Source organism: Dromiciops gliroides, chromosome 3 (genome assembly GCF_019393635.1).
Source record: "Dromiciops gliroides isolate mDroGli1 chromosome 3, mDroGli1.pri, whole genome shotgun sequence".
In the NCBI taxonomy this organism is placed as follows: Eukaryota; Metazoa; Chordata; class Mammalia; order Microbiotheria; family Microbiotheriidae; genus Dromiciops; species Dromiciops gliroides.
This window is the reverse complement of record NC_057863.1, coordinates 471,084,087-471,111,361: the sequence shown is the minus strand read 5'-3', so window position 1 is coordinate 471,111,361 and position 27,275 is coordinate 471,084,087. Positions and strand designations below refer to the sequence as shown.

General features: G+C 38.8%; 1 protein-coding gene across 1 annotated transcript in view; it reads right to left on the bottom strand.

Moving 5' to 3' along the window:
• Positions 1–27,275, bottom strand: part of DCLK1 (doublecortin like kinase 1) — a 422,465-nt gene that overhangs the window by 110,513 nt on the left and 284,677 nt on the right. The window contains 1 exon segment of the mRNA XM_043996841.1: positions 2,701–2,817. Within this exon segment, the coding sequence (XP_043852776.1) occupies positions 2,701–2,817 (117 nt within the window).

Genomic DNA, 27,275 nt, shown 5'->3' with positions numbered 1-27,275 from the left:
TCCTCCGAGGATATGTAAGCTCTTGGAGGTCAGGGGTATTTCATTTTTGGTTTTGTATACCCAGTGCCTGTCATAGTAAAGTATATAGTAGCATAGCACATAGTAGGTACCAAGTAAATGTTTGTTGATTGATTTCCTATGGCTTTCCAGGTATTCAGCATCAGAAAGTGTATTGGAAGCCAGATCACTTCTGATTCCAATTCTAGAACTTCTCACCATTTCACCCCCCCCCCAATTTTTTTTTTATCAATAAGTACTGCTTACATTTGGAATCTGAAACTTTAAATAAAAATGTTTATTATAAGAAAAAGTATTGCTTACATTTAACCCCATTCCCTTCTCACCATTTTCTACCTCTTAGGATTCTTATTTATATTCAGGGCTCAGTTGAGGCTGTATCTCCTATGGGAACCCCCACCCCCACCCCACCTGCCCATACACACACACACAAACACACACAATCCTTCCTCAAATGATGTCTTTTTTTTTTTTGGCGGGGGCAATGAGGGTTAAGTGACTTGCCCAGGGTCACACAGCTAATGGGTGTCAAGTGACTGAGGCTGGATCTGAACTCAGGTCCTCCTGAATCCAGGGCTGGTGCTTTATCCACTGCACCACCTAGTTGCCCCAAATGATGTCATTTTAATATTAATTCCTATAGAATGTATACTCTATGAATTTGAATATAGGGGTAATTTCATTTTTGCCTTTATATTCCCAACATTTAGTTGAGGGGCCTATAGATAAAAGGCACATATGAATATAACATGAACTAAATCTCCCTGAAGTCTTTTCCTCCTGAAAGCAAAGCAGCTGAGAAATTCTTGCCTCGTCTTAAAGGGGAAAAATCACTCTTCAAAAGATGGAGATCGTGATCATTGGAACTGCTATTCTGGATCTGATTCTGACCAAGAAAGAAGAGCTGATTGTTGCAGTAGGAATGATGGGAACCTCGGAAAGAAGTGGCTTTCTCCCTCCACCTGAGAGTTCCACACGTCTTCTTGACAGGAGGCAGGTTCAGAATCAGTCAGCCAACAGCTCTAAGGAAGCTAAATTATTCTCACTACTGTTTGCCTGAGACTCATAGCTGATTGCCAGTAAGTTTGATGAGGAAGCCTGAGGCCAAAGAAAGAATATAATAAATGAGGAATTGGGAAACATTAACAGCATGGTGCTTGGCACATGAGAAGTACTTGATACATTTTTGTTGAGTGGATACATGCAATACAGCTCTCTGAAAGCCACTGGTTAGAACATTTGCAAATACATACTATGTGTTTCACAGTAAACACACACAGAGTGAAAGATGGCAGACATGCTTTTATATGAATTGATTGAGAACAGGTCTTTTTTCAATCATTCCAAATGAAATCATCTTAAGTATGCTGAATAAATTATTATTATTTTGCTAATGAATTATAACAATAATACTAGTGGTATTAGGGATAAAGTCTGTAATTTCTTGTCAATTTATAGTCTTAGCTGCCTAGATCTATCACAGAGATTAAATGACTTGTTTGGGGTCACACAGCCAGAAGGTATCAGAACCTTCTTAGTTCTAAAGCCATCTATTATGTTATGCTCCTTCTCTATTATTACCAATCAGTTATGACGATTTCTTCAGAGCTGCCATCAATATTCCACATTATTTCTTTCGCCATCGTAATAACCTATGCATTATTCAGGTAAAAGGAAACTATTATTATCTACAGAGGTGGTAGTGGTGGGGAGAAAAAGGCGGTCACAAGGATGACTTTTCTTAGAACCGGGGACTGGGCTTGGTTCAAATGAGTATACTTTTTCAATTTGGTTGCTTGTCTTTGACTGTTTCCCTTCCATCTACTTTTGGGAGATCCCCTCTGTTAAAGCTAAAATTCTAGCTAAACTGTCTAAAATATCTAATGTAGCCAATCAATTACAAGCTTTAGCAAGAGTTAGACTTTTAAGCATTTATTAAGGAGAATAAGAATTTGATAAAGAGAGAGAGAAAGGCCTAGATTCTATCTATTAAAGGGAGAGTGCATTTCTAGCTTCCTTCTCCACCAGCGTCCCCAGGAAAAGAGCGAGACAGAGCGCCAGTCTCTTCCTTCTTCCTTCCACTAGCCAACGTCACTTCCTGACGCCAAAGAAAAGACTCCTGGTCTTGCCCTCAAAGACTTTCACTTCATGGCAGAACTTTCCTATAGTCAGTCTCCAGTAGGTAGCGTCATTCCAACCATTACACCTCTAAAGATCTCCCTATAGTCATGCTATATATTTATACATATCATATTTATGCTTGAATATATTCATGGTGGCCAAGGACCTATAATCATGGGGCTTCACCTAGCAGAACATGTATTGTTACCACTGGTTCTTCAAGACAACATCTTAACCCAAAGGGATAAATCTAGGGGTGAAAGTTTCTGGATCCTAGTGAGTTGGTGGGGCAGTGATGTACAGGTAGACTTATATGGTCCCTCAAATGTTTTGGGAGTTCTGATTGATCTACTGGATTATCTTTTCATCTGATCACGTTGCCAATTCCAGAACTAACATGCTATCCAACAACAGCTGTGTGAAATAAACTATGAAGTTCTACAATAATAAACTGAAATTTTGCATCACGCAAAAACTTCACACAGCCCCTGTTGACTGGGATTCAAAAATTTCAAGTGACAAAAGACAGCTGCTTCACAAAAGTCTTCTTCATCACTTTACCTGAGCTGGTTGAAGCCGGGGATTTGCTGCGTCTTGATGGACCAGGGCTCTTGGGTGGCGCTCCTGCGGGATTTGAAGCAATTTTGGTGTAGGAGGTGGATTTTACCACTCGACATTCTAAGGGATAGAAGAGAAAGACAGGTTATGTTGAGATTGTCAGTGATGATACGGGATTAAAATAGCATTACCAGGAAGAGATGCACATTTAAACATGAGAACAGACATGGGTCAGGTCTATGATCCATCTAACTAGGATTTTGTCTCTGACAATGGTGCCACGGGACAGGTTATGAAGGACATATGGTTGTTTTCTCTGATATCAAACTAAGTCTTAACCACAGGCATCAAATTACTTTTATGCTGGGAAACTTTTGGTTAGAATAGCTGCTTCATGCACAAATAATGACAATTGCTAAGAAGAGTTACTATAGCTGCTATGACTTCTTTTTCCTAAAGGGCAGGGGTTTTTAAAGTAGGCTGCAAAGCTCGTTGGATATATTTCAGGGGATCTAGGAACTTAATTTTTATGGAAAAGTATTATTTTTACTTTCATTAACTTCTTTTTTATCATAAAAGTATTTTGTATATTTCTAGTTATAATGTAGCAATAGTTTTCAACATTTGTTTTATAAGATTTCTAGTTACAACTTTTTCTCCCTCCTGCCCTCCCTCTCTTCCCTCTCCCCTCCTCAAGACTGAAAGCAATCTGATACAGGTTATATATGTACAATCATATTAAGCATATTTCATTAACTTCTAAGTGAAATCTAGCATTTCCTCAATTGTTTAAAAACATTCTTCTGAGAAGAGGTCCATAGGCCTCATCAGTTTGCCAAAGGGGTCCATGGCTCACAAAAGATGAAGAACTACTACTACAGAACAAAAGTATAGTGTGTATTTCTCTTTGCGTGTGTTTTCCCATCTGAATTCTTATTTCTTCTAAGAAAAATTGACAGAGGAAAAGCGAGCCTCATAAATCAAAACATAAGCACTACTTCTGAGGTGACGCAAGTTTCTGTCAATTATGACAGGCCTGAGTAAAGTAAAACAAGTTTGTTGTTTCTGGATAATCCTCTGGTGAACAATAACCCAAACAGTAACATGTAGTTCATCTCAGTTTGAGGGAAATAACACTATTTGCTCATAAGAGATAACAGTAAAATCAATGGAGAGGCAATATTGCCGTCCTACACTGACACTGGAGATGTTCAGGTTTAGAGCTTGTAAACACCCACACAACTTTGTAGGCACACTTACATTATGCCTGTAAAATGGTTTCTGGCCTAGGGATGAGAAACAATTTGATTTTTCATCAGAATTTCAATCCTTTGCTTTCAAAGCTTACTAAATTCAACATTAAGCATTTTATTTATTTATTTATTCATGGGCAAATGAGGGTTAAACTGACTTGCCCAGGGTCACACGCTAATAAGTGTCAAGTGTCTGAGGCTGGATTTGAACTCAGGCCCTCCTGAATCAGGCTGGTGCTTTATCCACTGCACCACCTAGCTTCCCCCAACCTTAAGCATTTTAAAACAGCAAAGAATTATTGTCCTGTGTGTTGGCCAACTGCATTAACATTATGCAAGTTACAACATTTTGCAAATCTGCATTTCTGAACTCAAGATTATACCTTTAAGCTCTAATTCAGACAAATTGAAAGTTCCAGACAGGATTCCAATGACTGACATGGACATCAAAGACAGTTTCTCTTTCTTAACATACAAAAATGGTTTCTTTTTTTTCTCTACTTAAAATGCCTCCATAAATACATCTTTCATATTTATTCTGTCAATAAAACTTGCACCAAAGTTTGGAATGTTGAAAAAACCCAGAACTGTAGGCATATGCTGGGCTGATGTTAGAAATACCAGGGATGGAATGAAGTAGGAGACACCTCTCCTATGATAAGATTTTTGTCATTTAAAGACCTTAGATTGTTGGAGGCAAACCAAAATGGAGGAGGAAATTCTATCTTGAATTATGATTAGTTGTTTCTCCTCATGTTTTCAGTACCAAAAGAAGCTCAAATTCATTACTGGCTTCCTGAGGCTACCCAAGGCCTCTTCACCCCCAACAGTCCCTTGAAATGTTTGTCCCTAAGGAATGACAAGGATTTCAAGTTCCCAGAAGAAATTTCTCTAGCAAGTTTTCCATTTCTTAGAAGAGGGGCATATATGGAATGTCATCCAACAAACATAAAAATGAAGTAAGTCCAAGAAAGGAAAAAGCAAATACTAACATCAGGAGATTTGGTCAAAAGAAATTTCAAAGATTTCAAAGCAATGGGTCAAACCACACTGTGCTGTTATTTAGCTTTTGAGTGTGTATGTGCGTGTGCGTGTGCGTGTGTGTGTGTGTGTGTGTATGCCATGTATTATACATGCACATATTTTAATTTCAATGATAGAATTTTTGTTCTTATCTCGATACATGTCCTCCTAATCTAAGACTTTATTCCCCACAAAGTTGAAATAAATAACTGCAATGTTGCACCAGTTACACCATGATATTGGCCAATATAATGACCTAAATCTTATCAGCACATGGTCATTTAGTTTACTAAAGAGATAAATGGCGGAAAAGAGCCTGACTAATAACCTATGGGGTTATACAGTTTGGCATTAGCCTTATAGAAACGTGCATAAGATTTCAGATAAAAAGAAAGAACATGGAAAATTACCTATTGCTAATAAAAATGATTTCTCCTCATCTTCTAACTTTTAAAACTAAGAGTAAGATGTGAAATCTAAGTAGGAGGAAAGGTAGGGAAACAATAATTAGCAGAGAAGAAATATCTTAACGTGAAAACCCTCAGAAAATAGCCTATGTCTGGCTACTGAAGGAATTCAGGGCATGTTTGGGGAACAAAAATATCTGAATGCTGCATATGGGAACAGCCAATGGAAAGTTATCGCCTCTCATTGTGATAGTAATTCTTTGTTTGATGAGTGAAAATATGCCTGATAAACTAATGACTACTAACGCTACTACTTCCATAAACACACACACACACACACACACACAACATTAATGCGAACTCACACCTTCACTACCTGTTACAGACTGAAAAGGCATCCCCAGGTGGTACAGTCATCGAGCATTAGCTCTTAAGTTGGGAGGACCTGAGTTCAAATCTCACCTCAGACACTTACTAGCTGTGTAACCCTAGCAAGTCACTTAACACCCAATTGCCTTAAACATCTGGGACCATCTCCAGTTGTCCTGATATCTGTCCTTGCCACTGGACCCAGATGGCTCTGAGGAGGAGAGTGAGCTTGGTGACCTTGCATAGCCCTCTCTCATCTTAAATCCAATTCAGTTCAAGTCATGACATTACCCTGATGTCATGGGCCCTCTTTGAGGATGAAGAGCAAACAATAGAGACTGAAAGGCACTTTATCTTAGGAGAACATGGGACTGAATGATAATTACTAAGACAGCCAGACTGGAAAATAATTCCTACTACTTGCCTTCAGGATAAGAATAAAGCATAAAGGGTCTTACACTGGTGACTATATTTGTACTATAAAAAGATGAGGCCCAACAGCAAAAGAACAACAATGAAAAAAATTATCATCACTGCTTTTTTCTTAGATCAAGAGTAGATTCAGTTTTCAAACTATTCAGAGCCAAGCCCTAGGCAAAATAACCTCTTGCCCATTTAAATTTTAGATTTTAAATGTTTTAATTAATTTAGATGAGTATTATATTTTATAGTGTAAAAATGCAGTGAAGAAGAACAATGCTTAATTAGTTTAGGGAGAATGCCAAAACTCAGGCTGTTGGAAACCAAACGTTGGAAACATTGTGAATAATGCAATCTAAATGACCAAGAAAGTACAAAAGCTTATTTGCTGACACAAAGAACTCTGTCAAAGATTCTGGCAAGGAAGAGTCCTGCAATCCCTGCCTGATTGTGGGACTGCACGGTTTAGGGATATGCTTGGTGGTGCTGATACAGTTCATTATGTCTCACCTCTCTCTATATTTTACCACTTGCCTCTCTAGGACAGAGACCATGGGCTCCTTTGGCATTCTGGTGAAGCCCTGGAACCCCATCTATAGAGCCCTTACTCTGGAAGGGCAATTTTGGTGGGGCTATGATGAGAGATGTACATAAGGATGGTGATGATAAAGAACACTAAGTAAGTCTCTGGTAAGAACAAGTGGTTCAAGCTCTTTTACTGTGGCTATAAATCTTGACTTATCAAAACCATGGAATCATAAAGGAAATTTTTCTACTTGGCACTGGGGTAAGCCCTGGGGCAAGGCCAATGCAGCCGATGAATGGAAACTGAGCACTTAAAACATGTTTCAACCCTCTATAATCATCTTGACTGTCAGAGGAATGCCTAAGACCTTACCATCTCACCTGATGGTACTACTTCCCCTATTTTACCTCTTGACAAAGGATTGGTAATAAAATTAACAGGACTGTTGTTACTGTGAAGGGGGTGACACTTCTGCTCTAAGGCTTTGCTGGGAACTCCCGAATTTCCAGGTATGAGACTGCCCAAGCTGATGCTCACTGCCCAAGCTGATGCTCGCTTCCCTGGCCATCACTTCTTCCTCATATGTATCCAAATCAGCTCTATCCCTCTTATGTTCTCGTGTCATCCCACCCTACTCTTTTACTGTTTATTCTGAACCCCTTCTGTAGTCAAGCAATCCTTCATGTTAGACCAGTACCCCTGAAGTTACTTACTTGTGTGATGAAAATAATGGGATTTAGCAGATACTCAAAGACCCACCTGGAGATTAATCTATACTGATTGAATCAAGTGAGGTGATTGACTGCTGATTAAGTCTACTTCAAGTTAATTGGATTGTAATCACACCTGGCTATCCCTTAAGAAGGTATTGTTCTCAGAAACTAGACTGTGAACTCAACTTGAGAACACCTTTCAAAGCCAATGGATTTGGATGATGCCAACCATCACCTTGAAGCAGTGTGTAAGGACCACCTCTGTTCCAGATCTATAAAAAGCTTCCACAAACACTTGCTAGAGTGTTCCTGATTAAAGCAGGCTCATGGAGGAGGACTTCAGGAAGAACCCACCAGGCTGGAACTCCAGGCTAGATTGGTGCTGAAGCTTCTGATTTAAGGCGACCACAATTTAGATTTTAAACATCACACTTGGTATACATTTTGTGTTTCATTTTCGTTTCATTTTTGTCTTCATATTCACAGTGGCTAGTGCCAAGAGAGTTTGCCCACCTGAACATATAACAGTACTTTGTCCTTTAGCGGTTTATTCTGACAGAATGAGCAAGGTTTGATTTTTCCTCTGAAAATGTGCTTTTGATTAAGCCTTTCTTTTTAAAAGCCCCCCACATCCTTCAGGAATAGTATCAGAGGGTTACTGTTACCTTCTCCATGCAATTGGTAAGAGGATTATCTTCATATAGTCAATGTGGCAAGGTATCCTGGGACTTTATAAAAGTAGGAGACATTAAAATGTATCCCCGATCTCAGGTTGCTAATACCTCCAGACTAAAGGATGCACCTGGCAAACACACAGACAGTGACTATATAAGGAGAAGAGTGGGGATGAACTGTTCTATCCTGCTACAATTCAATGTATTCTAATTTCTTGATATCAGGGACTGCTTTTGTTTTCATTCATGAATTTGCAGTATCTAGCATAGTAGTTGGAGCACAGCAGAAATCGGATAAATGCTTGTTGAGACAGAAGTGCAAATGGAAAACATTAACAACAACAAAAACTGAAGCTGAATGTTATGTCACTCTAATGACCAAGGTTGGCTCCAAAGAGAAGTATGAAAATGCATTTCCTTCCCTTCTTTGCAGATGTCAGGGGCCTATGGGTATGGAGGACTACATGGAACATATAATGTGCTGGTTAGTTTGGCTGAATCCTTTATTCATCCTTTCTTCTTAATCTTTTAGATAGTATTATAAGGGATGCCTCTATTAGAGAAGGAGGGAAGAGGGATAGACTGAGAAATTTAGGGGATAGAAAAACCAAAGATCAATAAAAATTTTACAATGTTTGCCGAATAAATGAATGACTCTAGAAGGCACAAATTCTACCTGCCTCTTCAAGCTTCAACTGATGTTGATATTCACTGTTCTACATAACAGTGGGGAAAGCTAGTTGAAGTAATGTTGGGAGTCGCTTCAAGAACAAAATAAATAAATAAATAAAAAGCCATCACCAGCATCCTCCAGAGAACTTGATTGTCATATTGGGCCTAACTCTTAATTTTACCTGTTCCTTTTTTTGGGTGTCTATTAGGTAAAAAGTGAAGTCATTTGAGTGATTGGAGTTCTTTCAAACTTGCAGTAGAGCTGCTGAATAATACTTTTAAACACATAATGAACTTCGTTTTTGAGCCATTTCTAACATGTGCCTGCATGAGATCTCTCTTTCAAAAGCTATCTTATCTTGATTCTTGATTCTTAATCACTTTATTTTTTAAAGTATTTTACTATTTTCCAGTTACATGTTAGCATAGTTTTTTTTTTGTTTTGTTTTGTTTTTGGTGGGGCAATGAAGGTTAAGTGACTTGCCCAGGGTCACACAGCTAGTACGTGTCAAGTGTCTGAGGCCAGATTTGAACTCAGGTTCTCCTGAATCCTGGGCTGGTGCTTTATGCACTGCAACACCTAGCTGCCCCTGTAAGCATAGTTTTTTATTTGTTTTCATAGGATTTTTAGTTCCCAATTTTTCTCTCACCCCCCCTTCCCCAAGATGAAAAGCAATATGATATAGATTATATATGTCTGATCACATTAAACATATTTCTGCATTAGTCATTTAATCACTTTAACAAGAACAAATTCATATATAAGGATCCATCAAGGACAGTAGATGCATTTTGTTCCTGACTGTTCCAGACTTACAAAGACAATCACTGAAATATGGCACCTTTAAAATTTGGCAAAGGTGCAAGTCCTTATTATGGAGGAAGAGATGGAAAATAGCTACCCTTCATTGTGTTGTTATATGCAAATAAGGGCCTAAAACACCTTCTGTCCTAGAAGACCCCATAAAAATGGGCTCAAACAGTGGACAAAGGACAAAACTGGCCATCAGAAATCTTATAATTTGATGTCTCACCAATAATACAATTTTAAAATTTCAATTTAATGGAAACATGCAATGAAACTTATAAACCACAAAAGCTGGGGTTGACGTAGGGAAGAACGAAGGACAATCGGTGGAATGAGTATATTTGGATAATGCAAGAAATGAAAATGACAGGAAGGGCACACTAAGGAAAGAAGAATCATTGGCTCTGGAGGTGGAAGAGACTTGAAAGTTTATCTGGTCTAACAGCCTCGTTTTCCAGATGAAGAAACTGTGGAACAGAGAGGTAAATTGATTTACCTAATGTTATACAGGCAATCAATATTGTGGTAAAGATGGACAGCTGTGGTACAAAATTTTAGTAAATGAGATTCAAGTCAAATCCTCATTCATATGCATATGTGCACAGTAAACATCAAATTGGGTCAATAATTTTTTACTTTTTTATTTCTGTCACAGGCTAAGCATTCCAGATGGCACACAACACAGCCAAATGTGGTCTGGCTGGCTGGAGAGCACTTCATGAAAGTAAGAGGCAGCAGCACCAAGTGTTCACTGAATTGACTGCAGAAGCCCTACATAGTTCTGCAAACGGCTTTGTGGTTCCATGACTTTTATGATATTGACATCAAAGAGGGATCATTCAGAATGGCTGATAGCTCTGTTCACACATCCATAATCATTTTAAATGTCACAAGCAAGTTAACTACTTCAGCCTCTTCTGCCAGGTCTTCTCTCCCTGCCATTGAAGTCCCCATTCCCTCCCTTACATATTTATTCTTCTGGTTAGCATCAACTGTTAACTTTTATCTTCACACAAGATTGCTAGGCACGTCTTCCCCTTTATACCTCCGCAGATTTTCTTTATTAGCACATTCTACTATCTAAGATGCTCTCCCACCAATGCCCTATTCTGAATTCCAACCAAAGTTCTCTCTTCTGATAATTCAGTGCCCTCCACTACCTCCCCCCCTCATACTTTAGCACAAGCTGTTCTCTCATGCCTGGAATGCTCCCCCTTTCTCCATTTCTTAGAATTCCTACCTCCATTTAATATTCAGGTGATGTGCCACCTCCTACACAAAGCCACTCCTCTTTTCCCAATTGTTATAACTTCTCCACATGCATTTCACCCAACTGTTTTGTATTTCCTTTACACTGATTGTATAGTTACTTATTGGCATACATGTTTCTCTCTACCTCATCAGTAGAAGGTAAACTTCTAAAAAGGAAGAGTGATTTCTTTTCTTTTCTTCTTTCCTTCCTTCTTTTCCTTTCCTTTCCTTCCTTCCCTTCCTTCTTTCCTTCCTTCCTTCCTTTTCAATCTCCAGTACCGAGCATAGTGCCTGGAACACATAAAGTACCTAACAATGTTTAATGACTTGAGATGAATTTAATTTACCATTTTCCTTGAAAATCTTGCTCTGATTATTTGAAACTTTTGGAGATCTCTCTTGTGATAGCAAGTGCTCCTGGCTCTCTCCCTATCTTTGGGATAGTTCCTTCTCTGGCTTCTTCACCATTTCCTCTTCCTGACCATGGGCCCTTCTAAGACTCCTGTAAAGATTCAATAATTTTGGGCCCTTCTAAGACTCCCGTAAGGCTCAATCCTGATTTCTCTCTCTCTTTATTTCTTAAAAACTAGGGTTCTGGGGGTGGCCAGGTGGCGCAGTGGATAAAGCACCGGCCCTGGATTCAGGAGTACCTGAGTTCAAATCTGGCCTCAGACACTTGACACTTACTAGCTGTGTGACGCTGGGCAAGTCACTTAACCCCCATTGCTCCACAAAACAAAACAAAACCAAAAAAACCCTAAGGGTTCATCTGTTCATATTTCAACCATCACCTTTATTCCACTGCCTGCCAAATCTCGCCCTCTATGGCACAGGGACTAGAGCATTGGACCGGGAGTCAGGCAGAACTGAATTTCAAATCCAAATTCAGTCTTAGATACTTACTAGCTGTGCGACCCTCAGCAAGTCACTTAAATTCTGCTTCAGTTTCCTCATCTATGAAATAGGGATAATAATACTTCCCAGAGACACCTATCTCCCTGGAGTGCCAACCTTCCAGGGTTGGCATAAGGATAAAATGAGATGATATTTGCAAAGTGCTCAAAGCACTACAGAAATGTTGCTATAGACAATTACACTGTTTTAGAGTTGGTAAATACTTCAGCAGCCATCTAATCCAACCCATAATTTACAAGAATCCCTATTAAAATACATCTGACAAGTAATAATCTATCCTTGCCTGAAGACCTCCAATGTGGAAAACCCATTAACTACCAAGGCAGTCCATTCCACTCTTGGATGCCTCTACAGTGTTTGTCAGTTTTTCCTGACTTTAATCTAAATCATGCTCTTTGAAATTTCTACCCATTGTTTCTAGTTCTGCTCTCTGTGGGACAAATTTAATCCCCCTTCCACATGACAGACCTTCGAAATTTGGACACACGGATTCTGTTTCCATTCCTTTCCCGCCAACCGAGTCATCTATTCTCCAAACTAAACATAGGTCATTCCTTCATCAATCCTTAAGTGCCAATGAGTGAAACAAGATCCTGCGTCATCCTGGCTGCCCCTCCCCAGAAACTCTCAAGCTTTTCATGTCCTTTACAACACTGTATTTCCCAATATTGAACACAATCTTCCAAATGTGTCTAACCAAGGCAGAGTACAGTGACTATTGATTTATTCCTGGAAACCATGTCTTTTTTCCCTTTTGTATTAGTGTCAGTCTTTCTAACAACTTCGTTCTTCTCTTCGTCAGAAATGCTTCCCTTTTTGTCGTCATTATTCTCGACAGTTTCCCATTCTTCTGTGTTGACTTTCCCAAATCCAGTCTGTATGTCCGACTATACCACCAGTACTTTCTTTCTTTCTATATCACAACTTTAGAAGAGAGTGATCACTTACCTCCAACTCAAAGTTTCCCACCTTCTAAATAATTCATATTACTTTTGTGTCATCTCCTTCTAAATCTCCCCACCAAATATGAAACTAACTTAACATATCTAAAAACCAAGATCTCATCTTCTTTTCCAAAATAGCTCTCTTCCCCAACTTCCCCAGGCAACCACTGGCAAAATTTGTATTCCTAATGCCCAAGGTTTACAATCCTGCAATCTTCATTTACCAATTCCTTACCTACAATTAATCATAAATCTCTGGACACTTCTTTCAACCACTATTGTCTCAGATCTGATCCATCTATTCTACTTCCATAGCTCCCCCACTCTTGTCCAGAGTTTATATGTTAATATCACTTAAACACCTACTCACTGGTCAAACTGCTTTATTTCATTCTGTACACTGTTGCATGATTAATACTTCTGCAACTATGATTTCATCACTGGTTACCTGGTCAAGTACCTGCCATCAATCCTTCATATTTTCAATATCAAAACCAATCCTTTAACCATGCAGTTCAAAAACTCATTATCTGAACCCTCAACTCTTACCAGTCCTTAATTAAGTTTATTATTATTATTATTATTATATTGCTTGTATTCAGATTATATAATTGTAAGGCTGTTGAGTCATAGAAAAGATATAGTTCTGAGTATCAACTCTGAAGGCAATAGAAAGGCATTTAAATGAAAAGCATTTACTATGCAAAGCACAGTGCTAAATATTAGGGATATAAAACCCAAACAGTCCTTATCCTTAAGGAGTTTATATTCTAAAGATAAAGACAACATCTAGTGGAATGGTGATCAGGGAAGGGCATGTTCATTTGGAAAATGACAGAGGCGGTGAGTGGAGCAGATTGACAGATTCTTTCTTGTAGCAAAAATTTTCCTGTTTTGATTATGGTCTCAGGGCTGGAGTGGGTAGGGAAGATTATAAGGTGGACAGGAAGATGCTTGGGTATGAACAGGTCACATCACAAATAAGGAACTTCTAAGAAGTGAAGTAAAGGAAATAAAAAAGCATGATGGAAAAAATACATCTATTTCTCTGCTACCCTCACAATGTCAGGAGATCAAGAGAGTTTCCCCACTTCCATCCCTCACACATCAGCCAAATCCTTTGTGGTGAATTTATGGGTTGTCACTGACAAAACTCCTTACAGGATGAGGAGGCATGGCTGGTTAGTAATTTGTATTATTGGAAGGAAAATCCACCTTGATGGTTAATGGAATATACTCAGTCCTTTATATTGATAAATGCCATCTTGAAAATGAAGAACAGAATCCAGACAATGAGCTGGTTTTAAATACTGACTGTGATAAACACATGCTTGACACCTGAGTTTGATACTAGGTTGTTCTTGGAAGGCATTGAACATAATCAGAACCCTTCTGATGTGAAAATGAGACATTAGCACCCAGAAGTAATGGATTTGCAAAACTGTACAGATTGTTGATATTATTTAGCACAGGAGAGCTCTTTACATTTTGTGTCATGGACTCCTTTTGTAAGTCTGGCTAAGCCTGTGTGAACTGCTCAGAATTAAATTTAAATTTCAAAAATTCATTCTATTAAATTGATAAAATATACAGGATTACAAAGAAAATCAATTATTATAAAGTTATCAAAATTCATACATACATCTATACCTTTACCTATACAGATAAATTGACAGACTAGATTGAGAGCCCCTGATTTAGAATGAATATTATGTAATATTTTACTTCATTTGTAGCCAACCATCCTAGTGGTATCAAAGAAGGGAATTAAGCGATCTGCTGGTTCTAAGGTCTCACTGAGGATCTGGATCTGGAGATTGTTGTATCCAACCAAAGTAACAGATGGTTAGGGGAATATTGAACTTTTGTGGATTAGGAGCTATCCTTTACTTGGAGGATATTCTAGAGGAAGACCGTGAGCTCTGTAGACTCTTCCTAGGGCTACCCTAGAATCTATTGGTACCATTAATCACAATGGCTTGCATATTAATAATAATAACAACAATAATAAACTAATATTGATATAGCATCTACTATGTACCAGGCTCTGTGTTATGCACTTTACAAATGTGATCTTCATGACATAAGTGCTGGGACATAGTTGCCAAGTTACAGATAAGGAAATTGAGGCGTACATGTTAAGTGACTTGCCTAGTATTGCCTAGCTAGTAAGTGTCTGAGATGGGATTTGAACTCAGTTCTTCCTGACTCTAGGCATGGCATTATATCCACTATGCCACCTAGCTGTTCCATAGTGTTCCACCTAGTGCCAGAGGACATAGTCCTCTTGACTAGAGAGGAGAGTTTATTATCAAAACTATATGTAATTTGTATTTTTTTTTGTTTTTTCTTTGCTAGGCAATGAGGGTTAAGTGACTTGCCCAGGGTTCCACACAGCTAGTAAGTGTCAATTGTCTGAGGCCAATTTGAACTCAGGTCCTCACTGACACCAGGGCTGGTGCTTTATCCACATGTGCCACCTAGCTGATACCTGTAATTTGTATTTTTAATCCACTTTTAGGGATATAGAATAGCTATAAACTTACTGAAGGTGAGGATGATTTCTTGTTGTCTTTGGGTATCCAATGCTTGAGGGAAGGGGAATGAACATTTATAAAGTACCTACTATGGCTGGAGGCATTGTGTTTAAGCACTTTTTACAAATAACCATTTGATCCTCACTAACAATCCTCCAAGAGAAGTGCTACCGTTATCCCCATTTTACAGTTAAAGAAACTAAGGCAAACAAGTTTGAAACCAGGGTCATACATCTAGTAAATATTTGAGGCTGAAAGTGAACTTGACTCTAGACCCAGGACTGAATCCATTACACCACCAGGTCCTTCTAAGTGTAGGCACTTAATAGATATGGGGATTCAGCATTGTGCAGTGAAAAAAGTCCTGGATTTGGAGTCAGAAGGACTTGTTTGAATCCTTCCTCTGCCACTTACTGTGTGTGTGACTTGGCAAATCATTTAATATCATAACGCCTCCATTTACATCATCTAAAAAGTGAGGGAGGTGTGATTAGAGGTCCCCTAAGGCTACATCCGACTCCAATCTTAGATCCTATGAATGTTACAAACCCTGATGGCCTGATCATAAGAACTTTAAAAAGCTTGTGGGAATAATCTGGTATATGAACTAAGAATTAATCAGTCTTAGTATTTGAAATAGTTATTATTCAAAAGGAAAGAAGGAAGGAAAGAGAGAATGATGGACTAACATGTGTAGGTAGGTAAACTTCCTCTTGAAAACCAATCTTGGAAAAAGGACAACTTACCAACCATGATTCAGATTTGACCAGAAGCTCTATTTTTGGAAGAACACCAAAATGTCACTGTGACCTAGGTTCCACCCTAGGCCAAACCCATGATCTTGGAAGAATAACAAGAAATCATCTGGAAAGACAAATTCAGGGCCCACCTGGCATTTATCATATCCAAGATGGAAAGGACGTCAAGCCAAGCAAGAATTGCCAATGATGTGGGAATCGTGTAAAGGGTCTGGTATGCCTCAGGGGCAAAAATGTGGTAATCAAAGTGACATGAATTAAAATAAAATATGAGATTTTTTGCTCTTAGAAAAGATGTTCTGTAATCCATTTCACACATCCAATCTCACAACAGGATGATTTTATAGGCGGTTTGAGAAAGATTTAATCTAGAAATACATGGTCAAAAGATAAACTATTTCAGGATAGGCTGAGGAATCTATCTTTAGGGAGTGGTTTACAGTTCAGTGAATATGGGGATAAAGTAAAATTCCCGATGGGGAAGGCCGAATGAATGACAGCCTGACAGGGCTTGTGAAACTCCTGAAAAGTTGAACTTCAAGTACCAGATGAAATATTTGTTTTAGGAGAAGAAAATAATAGAAAGTACTTGAGTAATGACTCGCCAAAACTCCATCTTAGATACTGAGGGAAAAAACGAATTCTCTCCAAGAGAACTAGGGCAATTTTGGTTAGGGAAACCCCTCTAGAAGCTTGTAAAAGACTCCATAAGGGACTATATAACTGGAAACAAATCAAATGAAAAGGAACTGGAGGACAGGTAAATTTGAATATCCTAAGCAACAGGGAAATTTAGGCGAAGATAGAATTTATCTTAGGGGGAAGAATGATAGAATAAAATCTAAGTCTCCAGTTCAGAGGTCTTCCTTCCTTTCACCTTTTTAATAGATGGGACAGTAAACTCAGAACAGACTGGTTTCTTGTGAAAGGTACCACCAAGCCAATTTATCTCCATGAGAGGTTGGGAAAGTAGAGTTTAAGAAGGAGTGCATGCTTCATGAGAGTTGGTGAGAAAGGCACATTTTCTATTCCAGGGATTCTGTGACTTGGGTATTCAGTTTTGACAGTGATTGAGGCACCACAGGATAAATCTGTTGAACTCTAGGAGTTTCAGCTAGGAACAGAAATAGGTGGGAAAACAGGAAGCAGAAACTACATTTGAGGTGTAGGTCATTGGTTGGGCTTCCTCCATCCAAAGATATCCAAGTCTGAGTACGGTTGGAAAACAACTGTATTCATTGCTTACCCATCCTCTGCTGAATTTGGCATAGATAATACTGGCTTAGGACCTTCCATATACATTCTTCTTTGGCCTTCTTCAATCTCATAAGGGAGAAAAGTTCCAAGTACATTAATGGGCATTTTGGGGGGGAAACAAATTTACAACCACACGAGGAATGAACAATCAAGTATAAACATGAGAACAGTCTGGAAGTTACAATGAATAACAAGTTGACTGAAGATCTCATTACAATGCTGGCCTGGTTTCAGTAAGTACTAACAAGAGTCTAATATTCAAGAAACAGAACATCATTCCATCACTATATTAAGTTGATGAAGTCCTGGTAAAGGTAGTGTGTCTAGGTTACAGCTTCTCCTTTTAAAGGGCATACAGAGAATTTGAGAGATGATTACTTCAGAGGAGAGAAACTAACTAAATGACTAAAGCTTTGGGGAAATGGGACTGAAAATGTGTAAGCTTGACAGGTTCGGAAGGAGAGAAAAGTTGGAGAGGCTTAATAATCATCTTCAAGTTCATGAAGAACTATTATAAGGAAAACAGTAAGAAGCTGTTCCACATCTAAAATAAGGACAGAACAAGACGGAACCAGCTAAAATTATAGCAGGGGAAATTTGGCTTTGATACAAGAGAAAGTATCTAGACAAGAAGGAGTGATCAACTCGGGAACAGGTTGCCAAGGAAAGCTATATATTCCTTCCATGGAGACCTATCCCCAAGGACAAGGCAGGCAAATTATTTTCCTCATTGTGTAGACCTGTTTGCTGGTAGGTAGGTGGTGCTGTAGATGGAGCACTGGGCTTGGAATCAGAAAGATTCACCTTCATAGGGGGCAGCTAGGTGGCGCAGTGAATAAAGCACCGACCCTGGATTCAGGAGTACCTGAGTTCAAATTCGGCCTCAGACACTTGACACTTACTAGCTGTGTGACCCTGGGCAAGTCACTTAACCCTCATTGCCCTGCCCCCCCCCCCCAAAAAAAAGATTCACCTTCATAGGTTCAAATTAGACACTTACTAGCTGTGTAACCGTGGCCAAGTCACTTAACCCTGTTTGCCTCAGTTCCCTCATATGTAAAATGTCTTAGAGAAGGAAATGGCAAAGCACTCCAGTATCAAGCATCAGAAATGACTGAAACAAATAAACAACAATCAGATAGAATCTGTGATATCTTTGGGGGGGCTTGAAGGAGCATCACATATTAAAACACATACTCTATGCGCCTTCCAGCAAGAATCCATGCTGGCATAGTCCTTTGGACAGTGAGGGGGCATAGCAGAGAGAGGACTATTCTTGGAGTCCAGAAGTCCTGAGCTCCACTTCTGCCTCAGATGCACTAGATATGGGACCCTGGACAAGTCATTTAACCTCTCTCTGTCTCAGTTTCTTCATCTAAAAAATGGGAACAATAATAGTATCTATTATTAGGATTGTTGTGAAAATCAAATAAGATATTTGTAAAGTACTTTGCAAACCCTAAAGCACAATATAAATGCTAGCTGTTGTTGTTATTATTATTATTATTATTATTATTACATAGACAATGCTACCTTTCCCAAAGTATTCTGGATTACCCACTGGGAGGCAAAATGCAGAAATTAAATTAAGTACTGCAGACAGATTTGTTCTCTGTGAATAATTTATGCCTCTGTATCCTGCCATTTCAGTCAGTCAGTGACTACACATTTTTAAAGCTCCTACTATCTGCCAAGGGACTGTGCTAAGTGCTGGGGATACAAGTAAACACCAAGACAGTCCCTGCCTTCTAGGAGTTGATAAGCTAACAAACAGAAAAAGAATATAGTAGTTGTTTGTGCTGGGCATTGTGCTAAGCTCTTTAAAAATATTGTCATTTGATTCTCACAGTAACCCTGGAAAGTGGATGATATTATTTATTCCAATTAATAGCTGAGAAAACTAAGGCAGAAAGAATTTAAGTGACTCCCTCCTGGTTACACACCTTGTAAGTGTCTGGGGTTGGATCTAAACCCATGTTTTTTAGATTCCAGGACCAGCACTATATTCACCTAGTCACCATTTCTAGGCTATTCTTTGTAAAACATCTCTTAAAACAAAACTGCTCACATTCATTGACAGATTGTCTGCAAAAGACAAGTCCTAAGGACTTTACACTCTCGCACCTTCCTCTTGATCTTCACTACTCTTGCCCTCCCTTCTTTTCTAACCTTTTCCCAAACACACAGTCATATTTTCAGCTCTTGGTAGCCCCTAACTGGCTACTGTTCTTATTTTACTTCACAAACAAAGCCGGAAATGAGGAATGGTTTAGTCACAAATTTTATCAAGTTAAAATTTATCTCTCCAAATTAAAAAAAAAAAAGCTGCCATTCACAGCTGTCAATCAATTAGTTAAGATACTTTAAAAAACCATTTGGTAAAGCTGAAATGAAATGTCTGTGTCATGAATGGTGTAGGCTGCCAGGTTTCTTTAGGTATCTGGGTTAGCTGTTGGATGCACCAGGGGGTGGTGGCAGGGGCATGTAGGGGTAGAGATAAGAGTGGATGTCCATCTGGGTCCTGCAGTGAACCTTAAAAAGTAGCTTGATTGTTTTTCAGAAGTAAATAATGGTCGGCTGTACTTCTTGTTTTCTGGAATAATTCTAAAAATGTATCACTCTGAAGTAGCTTAGCCAGGGCTAGAGCTACAATGGAGAATTAAGAACAACAGTTGGCTAACAGAGGCAAGGTACGGCACAATGACCACTTAACTCCCTAAATCAGCAATCGCTTTCTATGTTTAGTTCCCCAAAGCCTTGGAGAGCACATTGTGGCTTTTATCATTCTATCTAGGGAATAAGATACAGACATAAATAACTATGATTGTTAGTCCCACATATGTTCAAGAAATCAAAGAACCAAGTGCTATGTGAGGTCAGAGGCAGAGGGCTTTCAAAGATGGGGTCAATGACAAAGACTTCAAGGAAGAGGTGGCATTCTGAGTTGCTTTCTAAAGGATGAGTAGGAATTTCAACAGGCAAAGAATAGGAAGTAAACATGCTAAGTAAGTAAGAAGGTAGAGGCAACAATATGAACACAAACAGAGGTGAGAAAGTCTGGTGCTTATCCAGGACACCTAAGTAATAGTTCAATTTGACTAACTGGGTGAACATATAATGTACAAAAGATAAAACTGGAAAGGCTAATGACTGCAAATTGCAGGATTATGGAGTTTATTGATGGGACAATATGCAGCTGGAGTATATTTTTTGTTTTGTTTTTTTGTTTTTGTTTTGGCAATTGGGGTTAAGTGACTTGCTCAGGGTCACACAACCAGTAACTGTTAAGTGTCTGAGGCTGGATTTGAACTCAGGTTCTCCTGACTCCAAGGCTGGTGCTCTATCCACTGCCCCACCTAGCTGCCCCTGTAGTATATTTTTGAACAGAGGAATAACATAAACAGATCTATTGATAAGTAGTATTAGTCCGACAGAACATGAAAGACTAAAATAGGAAAGAGAGTGGAAACAAGAATATCAATTAGGAAGCTACTGAAATAATCAAACTGAATAGTACTGAATACTTACAGTACTTACAGAAGTGGGGATGGGAATAGAGAGGGGGTGATTGGAGATACTACAAATGTAGAATTTATAGGCCATGACATCTAATTGGATATGTGAGATGAGGAAGGAAGAGGAGTTTAAGACAGTAGGGTTTTCAAAATGAAAACAATGAGAAAAGTGGTGTAACTGGCAGACATAGCGGACGTCAAGAGGAGCAGGGTTGAAGAGGAACTTCTAAGTTCAGTTTTGGAAATGTTGAGTTTGAGGTGCTGTTGAAGCATCTTGGGGGAGAAACCTTCAAGACAGTTGGAGACGTGGGTCTAGATCTCAAAGGAGAGAACAGAGCCAGACATATAGTAGTTGAAGTAGTGGTATGGCTGAAGGCTCAAGGGTGAATGAGACTGCCAAAGGAAAGAAAATAAAGAGAGAAGAGGCTCAAGGAAGGAGTCTTGAAGGAATACCCCGCTAAAGGGGACGGGGGGAAATGAGGTGACTGAGAAAAGAACAGTTAGGTAGGAGGAGGAATTAAGTAGGAGGAAAAGAGGAGACTGAAGAGTCTCTGAAGTGATGGAAATAGAGAATATCCAGTTGAAGAGGATGGTCAACAGTCTGAAAAGATACAGAAAGTTTGAGAATAAGAATTGACTCTGAATTGCCACTGAATTTTTTTCCATTAGTGACCTTAGAACAGTTCAGTAGAGTAGTAAGGATGGAAGCCTGATTGTAAAGAAATAGAGTATGTACCATGCAAAAATGGAGGCAATGGATAGAGATAATTCTTTTAATCTTAGCAATGAAAGGGAGGAGAGAAATGGGATGGAAGCTAAATGGGTTGAGGGATCAAGGTTTTTTTTTTCTTTTTAAAGAATTGTGGAGATCTAAGTATGTCTGTAAACAGATGTGAAAGAACAAGTGGAGAGAGGGAAATTAAAGATGCATGGGTGTGGGAGGATGACTGCTAGAATGAGGACCTGGAGGAGGCAGGAGGGAATGGAATCAAGGGTACAGTAAATGGAACAGGGGCATTGAGCCCTTCTCTTTGGTGACAAGAAAGAGAGAGGAGAGAGTGGGTGATAATGCTTAGAGCTTTAGAGAAATAGCAGAGGAGAACATGGAATAGTTTATCTGTCAGATTTATGGACAGGGGAAGAATTTAGGACCAAAGAAGACATAGAGAGCATCACAAAATGTAAAACAGATCATTTTGATTACATGAAATTTAAAAAGCTTTTGCACAAATAAAACCAATGGAACCAGAAGTATAAGGAAAGCATAAAACTGGGAAAGAATTTTTGCAATAAGTACCTCTGATAAAGTTCTCATTTCTCAAATATATTGAGAACTGAGTCAAATGTATAAAAACACAAGTCATTCCCCAATTGATAAATGGGCAAAGGATATGAAAGGTAGTTTTCAGACAAAGAAATCATAGCTATCAATAGTCATATGAAAAAATGCCCTAGATCACTATTGATCAGAAAAATGCAACTTAAAACAACCCTGAGGTACCACCTCACACCTATCAGAAAGGCAAATATAACAAAAAAGGGAAATGTTAAATGTTGGATGGGATGTGGGAAAAGTGAGATGCTAATCCATGGTTGGTGGAGTTGTGAACAAATCCAACCCTTCTGGAGAGCAATTTAGAACTATGCCCAAAGGGCTACAATACCACTGTTAGGTTTATATCCCAAAGACATTTCCCAAAGAGGGAAAGACCTATTTATACAAAAATATTTATAGCAGCTCTTTTTTGTGTGGCTAAGAAATGGAAACCCAAAGGAGATGCCCATCAACATTATGGACTAATTTCTAGTGAAGTAAGCAGAACCAGGAGAATGTTGTGCACAGTGACAACAACATTGTTTGACGAAAAACTGTGAATAACTTCACTATTCTCAGCAATACAATTATCTAAGACAATGCCAAAGGATTAATGATGAAGCATGCTATTTTTCACTTTCTTTCCTTCATATTTTTCTTTTACCTGAGTCTTTTTATACAAAAATGGCTAATATGGGAAAGGTTTTACAAAATTTAACATGTATAACCTCTATCTGATTGCTTACCACCTCAGGGGAGGGCAGAGGGGGGGAAAGAGAGAATGAGTGATAGAGTTTGGAATTCAAAACTTAAAATAAAAATGTTTAATAATAAATAAATAAATAGATGGAAGGAGAAATAAATAAGTGAATAGCTAACTAACTAAATAAATGACTATGTATGTATGTATGTGTGTATATATACATATAAATCATGTATATGTGTGTATGTATATATATATATGTATATAGAAAGAGAGAGAGAGAGAGAGAGAGAGAGAGAGAGAGAGAGAGAGAGGCACTAAAAAAAGAGATTGCAGGAAGTTGTAGAGTCAGGATTTGAACTCAGGTTCTAGGACTCCAAATTCAGAGCTCTTCTATTGTTCCATTCTTCCTTCCTTCACCCTCTATGGGGGAGCTGAGAATCACACATATCTCTGCCCCTGCTGCCAATCTTATAGTCCTTCTTTACTCTTGCAATAAGAAATTCCCAAGTAACTTCCAGGGTCTTCAGCAACACTACTCTATGGTTTCCCATCTGATAACTGTTTCTAGGGGTTGCTAAATGTTGTCTTTCTCCTTTATTAGCGGTGGATTTCTTTGTGTTTCCACCAGCACTCTGCACCATACCATACTTAGGTCTCAAAATTCTGATTAGGTTTAAAACCTCTTTTTTTTTTTTCCTTGAAAAGTTTTCTTTGAGCCAAATCACAATGGTATTTATGTTTATTAAAGGTTTAAAAAATAGCGGAGGGTGGCTTGGGAAGCTCTCATTAGTTGGACTCAAATCTTTTCAGCAAAGCAGAAGACCAAGCCATCCAGTAAGGATGGAATATTAGGCTATTACTGGTTTAGAACTGAAAGAGGCTCTGCAGGTTATGTACTCCAACGTCTTCATTTTATAAATGAGGAAATTTCCCAGTTCCTTTTTTTTATGCCTAGTGCCTTCCCCCAGAGATTACCTCCAATTTATTCTGTATATCTTGTTTGGATAAGATAATAGCAATAATGATAACAACAACAATACTTTTAAAAAATACTACCTCATTTAATCCTCACAGCAACCCAGTAGGCAGATGGTATTATTATGCCAGTTTTATAGATGGAAGAACTGAGGCAGGCATGGGCAAAATGACTTGCACAAGGTGACGTAACTACTAAGTGTCTAAGGCCAGATTTAAACTTTGGCTTTTCTGACTCGAGGCCCTGGCCCACTCTTCACTGTATCACCTAACCTCCTGTTGTGATGTTGCCTACACAGTTGTGTGCATGTTGTCTCCCTACTTCGAGTGTGGGCTATTTGAGGAAAGAGACTGTTTTTTGCCTTTTTCTTTTTTTTCATCCCTAATGCTTATCACAGTGACCTGCCTGAAGCATAGTAATAAAATGACAATAAATGGCTGCTGATTTGACCTGACTCATGAGGCCCCTTCCAGCTTTAAATCCCAGGAGTGAGGCTTTTTCATTGAGTCAATTCTTTCTCTTAAAGGGGGTGTAATTAAATTTTTTTTCACCTCTTTACTCTTTTATGCTTATGTGAGATAAGGAAGACATTGCAGAACTCTGATCATTTTATTTGTTCTGCTCTGAAAACATTTTCCTTCCCTAACTTTTGCCAAAAAGCATTCCATTTAATTAGGTTGCTTATGGTGTTCCACAGAATCATAAAAATTATAGAGCTGGATGAGACCTCAAAGGCCTCTGGTTTCTGGTAAATTTTTACCATTTTGTAAAACTTTCCCTGCCAAAGGTACTTCTTGAAATTTATCAAACGTGTGAAAGGAAACGGGGCTTTCTGGAATCCCTATGATCATAGGGTGTGGGGTGTCCAAAGTCTTGGAGCAGTTTTCAGTTATTGACGCTGAAATAACTCTTATTGTACACAGGGTACACTGAATTGTGTACATAGGATTCTAGAGTTATTCTCCCTTATTTAACCACCCCTGGGCCCTTGGGACCCAACCACATGATTTCATGTTAGTCTTTACCTTTAATTGGGTTATCATAGAACAGCAAGCCCAGGTCACAGAATTACAAAGGATAACAGACTGAAAGAAGGAAGGAGCTATAGAAGGAATCTATTCTGAATTGAATTCTTTGTTTTACAGATGAAAAAACCAAATACATAAAAAATGAAATGCTTTATCAAGATCACATAGATAAGAAGCAGAAGAACAAATCCAGGAATTCTGACTCCTTTCTACTGAAACATACAACCTCCCTTAATTAGGGGTGGGAAATGCAGGGTAAGAGGAAACATGGTGTAGTGGATAGAGATCTTAGCTTTGTGTCAGGAAGTCCTGGATTCAAATCCTGCCCCTGAAACATATTGACTTTTATGACCCTGGGCAAGTAACTTTGCCTTTCAGGGCTCCCAGGTAACTGTATAAGAATTCTAAGTTGCAGAGCAAAATGTATCCCCCTGCATCGGCATAGGAAAGTTCCTCATAGGGAAGTTCTTATTACATATAAAATCGCAGGTGTAGCAAAAGAAATGGTGTGCTAAGGTTTGCAAAGCATTTTACATATGTTAATATTTGATCTTCACAACAACCCTGTGAGAGAAGTGCTCTTATATCATTATGTCATTTAATCCTTACAACAATCCTGGGAGCTGAATGACATATCTCCCATTTTACAGATGAAAGAACTGAGGCAGGCAGAGTTGAAATGAACTTGCACAGGGCCACATAGCACACAAGTATGTAACAAATTATTCCCAATTTTTACAGATAAGGAAACTGAGGCATAGAGGGGCTAAGTATCTGAGGCAGGAATCCAACTCCTCTGCTCTATCCATTATGCCAAAACATCACGTACACACACACACACACACACACACACACCCCTCTAGTGTGTGGAGATAACAACCCTGGGCTTTTGAAGGTGATGTCAGTGGAGTACAAGCTCTGGCTGGTTTTTCCAATCAATCAGTAAGTATCTATTAATGCACTTATCCTACAAAGGAAAAGTGAAACGAGCCCATGACTTCAAGGGGCTTAATTTTTAACGAGGGAGACAACATGCATCTCAGTAAATGAGATATCTGTAAGTCACTTTGCAAACCTTAAAGGGCTAGACAAATGCTAGCTAGTATTATTATTGTGAATAGGTATGTAAAAGATATATAAAGAGAAAATACCTTATGGGTACCTGTAAAAAGGGAGGATAATAGCTGTTGGGAGAGGGAAGGGACTGGGAAAGGTCTCCAAATAGAAGGTGGTTCTTAAGTCAACTTGTGACTCATTGAAGCCAGGGATTCTAAGAGGCAGACTTCTATTGCAATCCCAGCATTTCCTTTTTGAGGACTTAACTGAAGTACCAAGAGGCTCATCCCCTTCTCAAGAGTGACTCTTTCCCTGTTGTTCATCCTTCATTCTCTAAGAGGACCAATGACATCATGGGGTGATGTTGACTTGAGAATGAACTGCATTTAGGTGAGGCAGAGCTGAGCAAAGTCTTCAGCCTCACTCTCTCTTCCAGTCATTGAAGTCCAGGGGCAAGATAAAAGTCTGGGCCATTCCCAGTTGTCTTGAAACTACCTTGGATTTACTTAGCAGGGTACATACTATATCGCCCCCAAAAAACGTAGGCTTCTGAAAGGTAAGCATTGTTTTGCTGTCCTTGTATTCCTAGTATATGGTGGCTCAAGGATGGTAAATAGGTGCTAACAAGTGTTTGCTGAATGGTTAATATTTTGAAGGAGCAAAAGAGTTCTTTTAAAGCTGAGATTGTTTTAGTGTACACAAACATGGCAGATGCGGTAGGGGCCTTAATAAAAATTAACTAGTACATTTGTCTCACATTTTCACTGGCAAGCTCAAGTGTAGGAAATGATCCTTGATTAATTGGAACTGCCTAACAAAATTCATTGGGTGATCATATGAAATAGAGTGGAAAATAGGCAACTTTAGACAACCTTTAAGGAAACCAAATGGGGAGGCAGGGGAGCATGTTGACTCATAGAAACATAGAAGTTACCAATGAGAAGGGACCTAGAGCTGATCTCGTCCAAGACCCTTATATTACAGAGGAAGAAAATGAAGTCTATAGGGACCTTGGTCTCCTGTCTTCCAGGCCAGTGTTCTTTCAACCATATCATATCCTCAAACTCGTTCCTGGAGTTAGTCAAAATAGGGGGCCTGAATTTGTTTTCATTCCCTTAAACCTACCAGAAAAATAATTTGAAATGTAGTTCAAAAGGGAGTTGAAATAAACCCTAAGTGCATTTATACAATTCTGTTGTTATATAACTGCAAGACTAATAAAAATTACAGGTACTTCAAATAATGCTATCTGATATGACATTTTTGCTTGTAGGGCTTGTGATTTTAAAGTCTACAGGACTCCCTGGCTGGAAGGAGACACCATAGCTGACTTGAAACATAGTTGAAATCAGATGATGTTTTATTTAGAGTTGGCCTTCATCCATAAACCCGATGACTCACAGCTCACAATTGACAAGGCATATTATGCCTGGCAAAGTAATTCACAAAATTTCT